The sequence below is a fragment of the Dipodomys spectabilis genome, unplaced genomic scaffold, assembly GCF_019054845.1.
Source record: "Dipodomys spectabilis isolate Male_0828 unplaced genomic scaffold, ASM1905484v1 ptg000108l, whole genome shotgun sequence".
NCBI classification, from domain to species: Eukaryota; Metazoa; Chordata; class Mammalia; order Rodentia; family Heteromyidae; genus Dipodomys; species Dipodomys spectabilis.
Window position 1 is genome coordinate 3,802,836 of NW_024870785.1, and position 13,598 is coordinate 3,816,433.

At 46.7% G+C, this 13,598-nt stretch overlaps 1 protein-coding gene across 1 annotated transcript in view; it reads right to left on the reverse strand.

The window, feature by feature from the left end:
• Gpr176 (G protein-coupled receptor 176) overlaps nucleotides 1-12,916 on the reverse strand; it is a 47,865-nt gene extending 34,949 nt beyond the window's left edge. The window contains exon 1 of the mRNA XM_042687411.1: nucleotides 12,744-12,916. Coding sequence (XP_042543345.1) covers nucleotides 12,744-12,915 — 172 coding nt within the window. The 5' untranslated portion in view covers nucleotide 12,916. The remainder of the gene's footprint in view (nucleotides 1-12,743) is intronic.
• Between the last annotated feature and the right edge of the window lie 682 nt (nucleotides 12,917-13,598).

Here is a 13,598-nt window from a genome sequence, read left to right on the forward strand (position 1 = left end):
GAAAAGAAAAGGAAAGGAAAAAAAAAAAAAGGTTGGGCATGGTGGAACACCCCTGTCATTCCAACTATATATAGGAAGCATAGTGGCTGGCAGTCGAAGGGGGCAGTGGAGGCTAGGGCAAAGACGTGCCCAAAGTAGTACAGCATATGTCAGGCAAGAAAGAACCCAGTTCAAATCCTAGTACTACAACAATAATAACAATATACAATAAAACTCTACCAACAATCTTACAGGAAATTAGCCCACTGAGAAAAGAAACTTGGACAAAAAATTAAAATATATACTCATCATAACACTATTTATCACTATATAAACATGAAATACTGTCACTGTCCAAAATTATAAGGATGGTCATCAAAGAGCACATAAGGTACAAAATGATGCTCTCAAAGGACAGATAATGGCAAGAGGAAATGCTCGGGAGTTAAGTGAATATTCTTTTCTTCTTTGTAACTTTCTATGTTTTCTAAATTCTCTGCTATTTTACAGTGAGAAAAGCATTTATTTTTCCAATACTGAGAGCTAGCACAGGACAAAATATTGGCAAATAGAAGAAACAGGGCTTACTTTCCCCCAGAGCTATCTGAGTCTAGAGCTCTGGGACCCAATACTCTACACAAGTCCTACATAAAAGTCCTATTTTTATCCCAGGAACATTATCCTCAAAACAGTAATAGCTTTGGCATGGCTGAATTTTTTTTCACAAAATAAACTATTACAGACTATCATGAACTATGAACTTATGCAATTTAGAACACTGCCTCTAACTCTGGTTAATTTTCTTTGGCTTCCTGTACATCCTACCAGAGGCTAAGTTATTCATTTGTGCTGAAAAAATGTGCTGTGCTAAAAAGCAATATAAACCAAGAGTCATTACCCAAAACAGGCTATATAATCAGTAAAAAGAAATGAGGCCATAGCTCCCACTCCAGGCAGCTCAACTATAAAATAACTCATCCACAAGTCCATGTCTCAGGGAAAAGAAAATTGTATCAATCCATGTGATGCCCTTAATGAAGCCAGCAATGCTTTATTCTCTTCTGCAGGCCATCTCTACAGACAGGAATCTAGGTCACTTTGAGATGCAGCAGGCACAAAACTGTATTATAAAAACTAGTTCTTTAGTAAAACAAAGGCATTCCCTTCCATTAGTTTTAAATATATTTACACAATTTATACTCTTTCTCTGCATATTTGTAAAATGTGGAGGCCTGCTGCATACAATGGATTAAGACAACTCTGAAGCACGCACATGAAGGCCAGTTCACAAATACAGTTTTCAGCCTAGCGGCCCTCAACCTCCACCTTCCACCATCCCTGCTCATCTCAGCAACGGCCACACCCTCGAAGTGTCCAATAGCTAACTGCACTTTTTTGCTTCACAGATCATGACCATGGTTATAGGAAATATTTTCAAAGTTTTTATTTGGCCATAATCTAGTTTATTTCGGACCCCCACCACCAGACCCCCCCCAAAAAAGAAAGAAATATGGACAGAATAATAGTTCTATTTAATACACTCATAATTGGTTCCACAATTATTTAAAAAAATTATGACAGAGTAAAGATCAACATAAAGATCAGCTTTCAGTGGCAAGTGCTCTTCCTGACCTTTATACTGTTTTTTTCTTTTTTCTTTTTCTGTTGTTTTTTGGTCCGGTTGTGGGGCCTGAACTCTGGGCCTGGGCACTGTCCCTCAGCTCTTCAGCTCAAGGCTAGCGCTCTACCACTTGAGCCACAGCGCCACTTCCGGTATTTTTCTTTTTGCTTATGTGGTGCTGAGGAATCGAACCCAGGGCCTCAGGCATGCAAGGCAAGTGCTCTACCACTGAGCCACCTTCCCAGCCCCTATACTGTTTTTTTCAATTGATTACTTAAAAGAAGATATAAAGGATATATAGGAAACATCACCCAGAGTAAAAACAGATAGGTTGATAAGAAGAATTAAAACATTTTAAGTTTAGAGATATAAATGATAATGTTTAAACGGATACAACTAAAGTACTAATCTAGCTGGTGGCTGGTGGCTCTCACCTGTCATCCTAGCTACTCAGGAGGCTGACATCTGAGGATTGTGGTTCAAAGGCAACTCGGACAGGAAAGACTGTGGGACTCTTATCTCCAATAACCACCAGAAAACCAGAAATGGAGCTGTGGTGAAGAATGGTAGAGTGCTAGCCTTGAGCAAAGAAGCTCAGGGACAGTGCCTAGGCCCACAGTTCAAGCTTCTAAACTAAATAAGTACAAAAATAATGGGGAGGGGGAAGCACAGTAACCATAAGTAAAGTCTCAAGAGTTTAGTAAATGTTAAATTTAGGCTGGGGATGTGGCTTATAGAGTACTTGCCTAGCATGCATGAAACCCTGGGTTCAATTCCTCAATACCACATACACAGAAAAAGCCAAAGGTGGCACTGTGACTCAAGTGGTAGAGTGCTAGACTTGAGCAAAAGAAGCTCAGGGACAGCACCCAGGCCCTGAGTTCAAGCCCCAAGACTGGGAAAGAAAGAAAGAAAGAAAGAAAGAAAGAAAGAAAGAAAGAAAGAAAGAAAGAAAGAAAGAAAGAAAGAAAGAAAGAAAGAAAGAAAGAAAGAAAGAAAGAAAGAAAGAAAGAAAGAAAAGGAAGGAAGGAAGGAAGGAAGGAAGGAAGGAATTCAATGTGAGTCAACATATTAAAGTTAGCACTAAATTGACTATAGTATAATAAGTTCAGTTAAAATCTATATACTTGGGCTGAGATGTAGCTCAGTGGCAAAACGCTTGCCTAGCAAGTGCAACGTCCTGGGTGCAATCCCTAGTCCCAAAAAAGAAAAGACAAAAAAAAAAAAAAAAAAAACTATACACTTCACTCTTGAGTAACAAAAGACTCCTGTTGAGATTAAAAGAAGCCAAAGAGATTTAAAATAGCTTTAGCATTCATGTACACAAAGATCCCATAGTCAAAATAAAGGATGCCTGATACTAACAATACAAGGCCTAATAAGCAGACCAAATCACAGGGGACTGTACTTTTAAAGCTGCCCACATGTGCCCTGGCTGTCCACATCTGACGTCGGATTTACACGCTCAATCCAGCACAATTCTCCCCAAGGCCAAATAGACCTTAATTGGTCCTTCTGATCACCCACCCACTCCCACTGTTCTCCTTTGTGCTCAGCTTAAAAAGAAAATGCTTTGACTACATTCCCAGAAGAAGACAACTCAAATAGCTAAAAGGGACAAGAGTCGGAAACACCAGGCATAGTACATGACCATTCCCCCATGAGATGGTCAGAGTCTGAACTCTCAATTTCTACATCAATAAAAATTATTTTTTAAAGGTCTACCACGAAATAATTTACTGTGTTCCCATTTATGTCAATTCTGAGCGCTCCATGTGTTTCCAACCATGAAGTACACCATCCATCAGGCTACAAGGAAGAGCAGGAACATCTGAGGATTAATGAGGGAAACCGTGTTTACCAAAAGATATACCCTAAAACATAAATGCCAGAATTCCACTTCTAAGCTGGATGCTAGTGGCTCACACTCCTAATCGCAGATACTTGGACGGGTGAGAATGAAAGGGTCCAAGGTTCCAGCCCAGCCTGGGGATTAAAGTCCAAGAGACCTCCACACCAGTGGAAGAAGCTAAGCAGGCATGGTGGCACGCACCTCTCATCCCAGCTACAACAGGAAGCCTAAATCATAGGAGAACGGAATCCAGGTATGCAGCCAGGCAAGACACTGTCAATGCAAAAGAAGGCTGGGAGCATGGTTCGGCAGTACAATACCTGTCTAGCAAGTACTCAGGCCCTGAGTTCACAGGGATTCTTACACTAAGTGTAAGAACTCTGACTTGCCATAAACATCAGAGAAGCAAGGTGGTTTACCAGCACACAACCCACCACACCACGGCAAGGCCAGGGCCGTCTTCCCCTTTCCCAACTCCTACTGTGGCCCTCAAACCAGCAGACAAGCCACCCCTCAGCAGCAGGGCCAGGCCAGTCTTCCCCTTTCCTAGTGCCTACTGTGGTCCCTCCCTAGCCAGAGCCCATTGATTGATTCCTCCTTGCTCTTCAGAGAAAAGTTTCACCCAATTTCAAAAATAACAGTATCCTGCTGGGAAGCAGGTAGTTAACCAGCAAGTCCTGAAGCCTGGCTTTCATGTGGCGGGAGCAGAGGGCTTCACCTTGGAGCTTCTGAGCATTTATGGATTCATGGCTGCAGCCAGAGAAGCAAAGCACAGAAACACCAGGTCAATACAAAAGGTGCTATTCTCATTGATCAACCACAGGGTTTGGAAACTCAAATCTGATTATTTTGTCTCTGTGCTTGAGTTTTTCTTGAACTTGGTGTTCCTGGAAATTAAATTCACACTCACACTGACTTAGAGAGTTATCCTTTCCTTTCCACTTAGCAGCTTCCAAAGCGTTTCTTGTCCTAAAAAACTGCACAGTGAGCCCCAACAAGAAGCAGCTGTAATTAAAGGTGCAAATGAGATACCCAGGGATAGGAATAGAGCAGATCCCCCACCATGCAAGGCAGAGTGGTCCGCAAATAGGCTTGGTCAGAAAAATACAGTCACTCGATATAGCTCACTCTCCCAATTACTTTATCTAGAAGAAGTAATAAATAATTTGGGGGTTCAGAGAAGGCATGATGACCTGAAATTACCTCAATCAAGGCTACTCTGGGTTCCTGTAGAGGTTATCACATGGGGTAAAATGAGGCAAGATCATCTTTTGGGCTCACAACTTTAAGCCTCTGTCTCTCTCTCCTTCCTTCCTCCCTGCCTCCCTCCCTCTCCCTCTGGTTCAAACTCAGGCCTGCAGCAGTTGGGCAGGTTTTCTACTACTAGAGTAATGTCCTGTGCAGTACTAGCTAGAATAGTTAATTTTGGTTTGTATAAAGTTCTCAGTGGCCATGTTGTTTGACTTTTTGAGTTTTGTTGTTTTTTTTGGGGGGGGGGGTTGGTTGCTGTTTGTTTGCCCATCCTAGACCTTGAACTCTGGGCTTGGGTGGTGTCCCTAACCTCCTTTTACTCAAGCTACCACTTAAGCTACTACACCACTTCTAGCCCTTTCTGTGATTAATTGGAGATAAGAGTCTCACCAACTTTCCTGCCCAGGCTGGATTCAAATGGCAATCCTCAGATCTCAGCCTCCTGAGTAGCTAGGATGACTGGCGTGAGCCACTAGAGGCCAGCTGGCCTCTACTGTTGTTGTTGTTGTTGTTGTTTTATTTTGGTTGTTTTTTGGTTTTTTTTGTTTTTGGTCTGGTTGTGGGGCCTGAACTCTGGGTCTGGGCGCTGTCCCTCAGCTCTTCAGCTCAAGGCTAGCGCTCTACCACTTGAGCCACAGCGCCACTTCCGGCTTTTTTCTTTTTGCTTATGTGGTGCTGAGGAATCAAACCCAGGGCCTCAGGCTTGCAAGGCAAGCGCTCTACCACTGAGCCACCTTCCCAGCCCCTGCTGTTTTATTTTTTTATTTTTTTGGGTCCGGTTGTGGGGCCTGAACTCTGGGCCTGGGCGCTGTCCCTCAGCTCTTCAGCTCAAGGCTAGCGCTCTACCACTTGAGCCACAGCGCCACTTCCGGCTTTTTTCTTTTTGCTTATATGGTGCTGAGGAATCGAACCCAGGGCCTCAAGCATGCAAGGCAAGCGCTCTACCACTGAGCCACCTTCCCAGCCCTGCTGTTTTATTTTTAATGGAGTTTCATGTATATACTTGAAGCAATGATGATGAACTCTGAAAAAAGTGAGATGGTTCCAAACACTCCTAAAAGAAGCAGGTGTTCATGTCAATGAGGAACATGGAGAGCTGCAACAAAATTGCTTCATAAATTTTAAGTAGGAATAAAGGCACTTCTAAATTAACATAGTATATCATCACTGAAAACAGAAAATTCGACAAAGGCCTCAACATGCGATAGATACAGCATTCTCAGGAAGGTATCAGATCAAGATGCAAAGTTCTCTACGTATGGCCATGACTCAAAGCTTATCTAGGCTAGAGGAAAGAACTTGTGTGGACACTGGGAGTGATTTCTAGGAAGGAAAGGGGTACCCTTCTCTCCCCTCAAGCCTAGGAAAAGGTTTCAACAAGTCCATTCAGATAGCTTGATTTGTGCCCCCAACAACTGGATTCCCACAGTTCCTCTGTGGGATGCCTAAAGGGCCAGGGCTGGGCTGCTGAGCAGCGGCTCCGGCAAGCAGCAGTACTCCCAGCACTCACCAAGGGCAAAGGGTGCTTGTGTCCCATTTAATAGGTGTTGTGGGCTGGGTGTAAGTGCAATGTGGGGGAAACCACATCAGTGCTGAGGCAAAGGAAAATTGGAGGTTCCCTCACAGGAGCTGAGGCCAGAATAGAGAGGCCACCACCGCCACCTAGGAAACAGGGGACTGGCAAAGGAGAGTGAAGCCACTCACAACAGTGTCAGTCATGAAAGCCTTCCTCTGTCCCTTGTCCATGCCCTCCTTCCCTCCTCTATCGCCATTCCAGCTCAGTGCCAAGCCTGGAAGGCCAAGAAACTTGGCCAGATGCTCAGGCTGGAGAGAGAGGAGATTGTGCTCCTCTACCCGGCTCAGCCTTTTCCATGTCAAAACCTGAGATTTCAAGAAAGGGAGAATTTTAGATTTTTTAAATCGAGTTTGTTACTTTGACTCTTTCATCTTTCTATAGGTATTATGTTCTAAGTTGAGAGCATTTATAACAAAAATATCCAGCTAAGTGTGGCATTGGATATGCTTTCATTCATGATCATATAAATGGAATTGACAAAAAAAAAGACAGAACTTCTGATACAATGCCACAATCTGGATGAATCTCCAGACAATTATTCTGAGTGTGTGTGGGGAAACAAATAATCCCCACGGCTACTTACTATAGTATTCCGTTGATATAGCATTCTTCAAATTACAAAATTATAGAAATGGAAAACAGGCCAGATGCCGATGGCTCACATCTATAATCCTAGCTACTCAAGAGGCTGAGATCTGAGGATAGTAGTTCAAAGCCAGCCTGGGCAAGGAAAGTCCATGAGATTCTTATCTCCAATGAACTATTCAGAAAAAGCCAGACGTGGCGCTATAGCTCAGGTGGCAGAAAGCTAGCCTTGAGCACAAAGAGGCTCAGGGACAGTGTCTAGGCCCTGAGTCCAAGCCCCAGGACCAGGAAAAAAAAAAAAAGAAGGGGACGGGGTGGGGGCGGGGGGGAACAGATCAGTGGTTACCAGGAATAACCAGGGTCTAAGGTAGAAGAGAAGTGAGTATGGCTATAAGAAAGGAAATACCAGCAGCAGCAGCCTGGTTACAATATTTCACTCACCACACACACACACACACACACACACACACACACACACACACACACACACACACACACACACACACACACACCCCACACACACACTACAATGAATGAAGAGGACAGGCATCTCTGAACTGTTTCTAATGTGAATCTACAGTTATCTCAAAGTACAAAGTTTAGTTTTTAAAATATATGAAAACTATGTGTGCTAGAAAGGTTCTCTACCATTTAAGCCACCCTACCAGACCTTTTTGTTCTCATTATTTTTGAGATAGGGTCTCACTTTTTGTTTGCCTGGGTTGTGATCCTATTATTTACACTTCCCATTGTAGGAAGGATGATAGGTCTGAACCAACCTTTTCCTATTGAGTTGGGTGCTTCAGAAACTTTTTGCCTTTGCTAGGCTAGAACTGCAATTCTCCCAATCTACCTCCTAAATAGCTAAGCATTACAGGTATGAGCCACTGTACCCAGCTACTATTTCCTTTTCTTGCATAGCAAGATATCTTCCTTCCTGCTAGATTTTTCTATTAACTGTCAAAAGGTATGTATAAAAAGCTGTGGATGGATTAAAATAGATGTTTAACGGAGAGATGAAAAGAATCAGAAGCTGATTCAGGACAGTTGCCAAGATATTTCCTGGTACAATGAATCTCTTGCAAATTTATGCCCCTGTGTACCCACAAACCTCTGCCAATCCCAGTTTCCAGAGCCTTTCCACTCCCAGGCTCAGGTCTCTCAGAGCCTGAGCGAGACTTTCCACTGTGCCAGACTGCACAATCTTCCTCCATGCCAGTGAGAGCGTCCGTCCAGCTGCCCTCCAGTTCCCGCTCAGTTCCCCCAGCTCTGGGTTTCAGCGGCTGCTCTTTCTGAGCATCCCACCTCCACTGTGCCAGCCCTACTGGGCTGTAAAACTGTGCTGTTTAGGGCTGAGAAGGTGGCTCAGTGGTAGAGTGCTTGCCTTGCATGCATGAAGCCCTGGGTTCAATTCCTCAGCACCACATAAGCAAAAAAAAAAAAGCCGGAAGTGGCGCTGTGGCTCAAGTGGTAGAGCGCTAGCCTTGAGCTGAAGAGCTGAGGGACAGCGCCCAGGCCGAGTTCAGGCCCCATGACCGGACCCAAAAAAAAAAAAAAAAGTGCTGTTTAACAAATTACTGACCCTTTAATTTGGCTACCCATTTTCAGGATATAGATGGTGATTTTTAAAAACACTTCTGTTGTCTGTTACAGATACTCCAACAAATTTAAGTTAAAAAAGGAGATTTGGATTTCTTTGGCAATTTGTATTATTGAAAAATAGAAGGGCTGGGTGACAATGTTTATCTAGCATTCATGAGGCCCTGGATTCAATTCCTTAGTACCACATAAACAAAATAATAATAATAATAATAAAATTATATTTTAAAAAAGAAAAGGAAAGAAAATACAAACATGGGTCCAATCAGTCTCATTGCTTAAAAAAATAAAGAATCACAGCCAGGCATTGGTGGCTCATGCCTGTAGTCCTAGCTACTGAGGAGATTGAGCTCTGAGGATTACAGCTCAAAGCCAACTGGGACAGGAAAGTCCTTGAGACTCTTATCTCCCTCCAATTAACCACCAGAAAACCAGAAGTGGTGCCATGGCTCAAAGTGGTAGAGTGCTAGCCTTGAGACAAAAAGCTCTGGGACAGTACCCAGGCCCTGTGTTCAAGCCCCAGGACCAGCACCACCTAATATTAGCAGGGCATCAGTGGCTCACGCCTGTAATCCTACCTACTCAGGAGGCTGAGATCTGAGGATTGAGGTTCAAAGCCAGCCCAGGCAGGAAACTCCGTGAGACTCTTATCTCCAATAAACCACTCAGAAAATCAGAAGTAACGCTGTGGCTTAAGTAGTAGAGCGCTTGCCTAGAGCTGAAGAGCTGAAGGATAGCGCCCAGGCCCAGAGTTCAAGCCCCACCACAACCAAAACACACACACACACACACACACACCCCTAACATTGGGCCTGTAAGACTATGCAAAGATACAAATTATGTCCCACAGTCAGAAGGACTGTTTTTCAGATTCTCCAAACTAAGAATGCCATGAGTTTTTGGTTTTCCTGTGTGCTAACACTTGTGTATGTTAGGGCTGAGTCTTCTGAAATGGCTTGATATGATTAATGACCCAGCTGCCTTCTTGTTATATCATGGGGGAGGGGGAGGGAAAGGGAGGGGGACAGACTAAGCCAGCTCTTGGACACCAATCAATCATGAGGACCCCACCCTCATGACCTCATCCAAACTTGTGTACCTTCTAAGGGCCTACCTCCTAAATTACCACCACATTGGGGTTAAAACTCCACATATGAATAGGGGACAGGTACCACTTCCTAACAGTAAGGAAAGAACAGAAAGAACAGGCAGCTTTCAAACCCAAACCCTAAGTATGGTGGCCTTGTATTTCAAATTTCAGTGTAGGACACATGACTGCTAGCTACTGTTCACAGTGATAATTTTGTTAAAATAACAGGAAATTCGCTTATATTTATAAAAACTCCTCCATGTCTCCAATGATGATAGTGCAGAGGACTAGAAATCTGTGCAGGAGTAGTGTACAGGTAATAAGCTAGGTCATTCCTCACTACTAAGTCATTGCTCCAAGGCAGAACAAAGCATTTGGATTGTGAATCCAGGGAAAGTGGGGAAAAGAAAGCTGAATCTCAGAGAGTTCTATCCAAAGCATTAGCCGGAAATGGTGATTCCAGAACTGTGTGAGTGAGTCTTTGACCTCATACTGTTAACTACTAAAAGTGGTATGAGCCATGTATTACAGAAGAGGAATCTCAATCCATCTGACTCAAAATTTCAGACTCAATTATCTGACTCTACCTATCTGAAGATATCCCAAAAATACTTCATAAAGAATACTGAGAAACAATCATTTTCCCAAACCCCCCAAAGCTGTAGTATTAAGTAATATCATATACAATGAGTTCATTTTCAACATGGCAAATAATGTTCCCTATAGTTGGAATAAGTTATTTATTCCAAGCTGTTAAGGGTTGATATCAAAACAGTTTTCAAAAAGAGGTACAACATATCAGGAGAAGGAATTTCTTTGTAGGAATTGTTTTCACATATTAACAAGCCTCTGAAAAGCCTGATTTAAAAAAAAAATCTATTTAGAGGATGTGTAAAGTATATTTTATTTGTTTAAAGAGGGGGAAAAGAAGAAAAACTCATTTGTCTGTGTTTGGGAAAAGAGGAGTACTAAATTACTAAATACTAAATCGGTTAATTGATTATTTATTCCGGATACAATTCCATCCTCCCACAATTTACCTCTGTCCTGGTCTTAATCTATTTGGGGGCTTCCAAACCATAATTCCCAAATTTACCTACCTAGCAACTGAGTGTACATGATTTGGAACTTAAGCTCGAAGCTCATTTTTCCTGGCATTCCCAGGAAAGTTTCAATGTACATAGACATATTTGAATGGATCAGATAATGAATCAAAAGTACTAGCAAATAACAAATACTAAGCTTTCGTGGAAACCAGAAATGTTACCTGTATTTTTTGAAACTGGAAAGGAGCAAATGGAATTCTCTCTTAGAAAGACACAGGAAAGAACGTGTATCCCTAGGTGAAGCCAAACATCACCAAAGAGCAGGGATAGATCAGTCTCCTCTTCAGAGACATGGGAGCTGTTTTGCATGTCACTGGCCAGTGCTACGTAGGAAGGAGCTGAATAAGAACAAATTTACCCAGCAGCTTTGATCTTAGCTGCTAAAGTAGAAAGGATAAAACAAGCAGAAGTATCTTCTACTGAATGTCTGTCTACTGCTCACTCTTACAACCCGGTCTTCTATGTTCAGAGTCAAATGTGAAAAAGAAAATTCTCCCGATTTTTCTTCAAAAGTATCAATCAGGAAAAACTAAACGATGACAGTGATGGACTAACACAGAAAGCCTGCAGAAATAAAGCGCAATAATACTTGCCCAGCTTCTGTTTCAGTGTTTATTAAGTCAAAGTACCTGGGACATGCTAAGCTTTTGTTCTGTTTACATGTATTCCACATTAAGGTCAATCTTAAAACACACACGCAACATCACTGTCTATTCCTGAAAATGCCCTCATGATAAAAATGAAATAAATACTACAAAAAGAATGCAATGGAAAGATGACAATTAGAAAAACTTTGAAGGGAAATTCCGAACATTTAAAATTCATCCAAATAAGGTCTTTTGGATGTTATTTTTGTTTCCACAGAAGTCCCCAAGAGACTAAGAAAGATAATCTCTTTGAAACTTTAAGACTTTAAACTCTTGTCTACGATATCACCTATAATGATAATCTCTTCACTAGCTTGTTAACGCCACACCAGAGATTTTTACACCTATTTACAGGCAGTATGCACGGAGTCTGGCAAGCCTCAGCAGAAACAGAGGGGTGGGGAGCACAGGCATGGCAGTAGTAGACATGCGCTCTCACTAGTGCGGGCATTCCGTGGAACCCGCCGAGTTCCCTCTAACGGGAAATGTCCCGTTTCCGTTTTTCGTTTCTTTCCCTCCTTTACACAAGGGGGTAAAAAAATCAGTTGTGTGTGATTTGAGCGTTTCATCTTGTCTGTGTACTTGAAACACAGATGTAGCAGCGGAGATGGTTCTGCTTTACTTGGAGGTTTTTCAAAATATCCGAAGGCAGCACATCAAGTTTGACTTCCCAGCAGGTCCACGTTCTGAAGAACCGGGCCGCCAAACACACACAAAGTGCGCTTCCGAAATGAAGAGCGTGGACACCTAGGTGTGTGTACGTGTGTGTGTGTATCTAGGTACCTGTGTGTCTATGGATGTATGCACACATATGTATGGCTTCTGGCGTAGCTAGTAAAATAAACCGCCCCTTCAACAGTGAGTGGAACCTCCACCAACCACAAATTCCCACGGATTCTTCGGCTGTTGGTAAACAAGAGCAGGCGCCCAGCGCCCCAGCGCCCAGCGCCCCAGCGCCCCAGCGCCCAGCGCCCAGCGCCCCAGCGCCCAGCGCCCAGCGCCCCAGCGCCCCAGCGCCCAGCGCCCCAGCGCCCAGCGCCCCAGCGCCGCGCCCGGGCGCCCAGCGCCCAGCGCCCCAGCGCCCCAGCGCCCAGCGCCCCAGAGCCCCAGCGCCGCGCCCGGGCGCCCAGCGCCCAGCGCCCAGCGCCCCAGCGCCCAGCGCCCCAGAGCCCCAGCGCCGCGCCCGGGCGCCCAGGAGCAGAGGCCGAGGCACCCGGCCCGGAGCCCGGCCTGGGGGGGGGGGGGAGCCTGGGCGCAGGGACCGCCGCAGGGACCACAGACCGAGCCCAGCCCGCGAGAAAGCCGGGTCCCGTCCTGACTGCTGCGCGCCCCGCGCCGCTGCGGAGTGGAGGGGGCGGCCCCGCGGCCGTGCGCTGCGGGCGCCGGCGCGGAGGGTCCCGAGCCGCCCGCCGTGCCCGCCCGCCCCCCGGGGCTCACCGAGCAGCGAGCCGATGAAGATGACGACCTGCACGGTGGTGGTGAACTGGCGGTACAGCTGCGCCTCGCCCAGCTCCCCCAGCGCGCTGCGGTTCGCGCCCGCCGCCTCGGCCCCCGAGGTGTTGCGGGGCTCGCTGGCGTTCCGGGGCACCCAGCTCCCGTTGTGCCCCATGGCCGACTCCGCGGGCAGAGCCGCTGCCGCCGGCCCCGGGCGCGGAGCGGGGCGCGGAGCGGGGCGCGGAGCGACGCGCGGGCGCCGGGCGGAGTCCGGCCGGGACGGCCCGCGGGGGGCCTCACGTCTCCGCATCGCCCGGCCCGCCGGCCCGGAGGCGGGGAGGGGGCGAGGCCAGGCCGCGCCCCGAAACGGGGGCCCCCTGGGTCCCCGCCAGCGGCCACGCGGAGGCCGCGCGGCCGGAGCCCGCGGAGCGCCGGCCCGCCCTCCCGCTCCCCGCGCCCATCCCTCCGCCCCGCCCTCCCCGCCCAGAGCCCCGCCCCTGCCCAGAGCCCCGCCCCCAGCCCAGAGCCCCGCCCCCAGCCCAGAGCCCCGCCCGCTGACCCGCCCACACCGCGGGCTCGCCGGCGGGCGTGGGGCCGCGCCGCGGGCGTCCCCGGGGCTCGCGCGCCTCAGCCCCGACCCCACCTCCTGCCGAAGCGAGTTTTCAGCCCCGAGGACTTCGAAGCTGACAGGACGCGTGAACCCCCAGACATGCCGGAGCGGCGCAGCCCTCGCCCTCCCCGCATCCGAGACCCCGCGGAGACCCGGGGAGGTCGCCCCTAGCGGGACCGTGGCGCCGCCCCCACGGCCGCCGGGCTCCTGCGCGTGCCCGGGGAAGGGGGGGGCAACAGCTGAGAGCG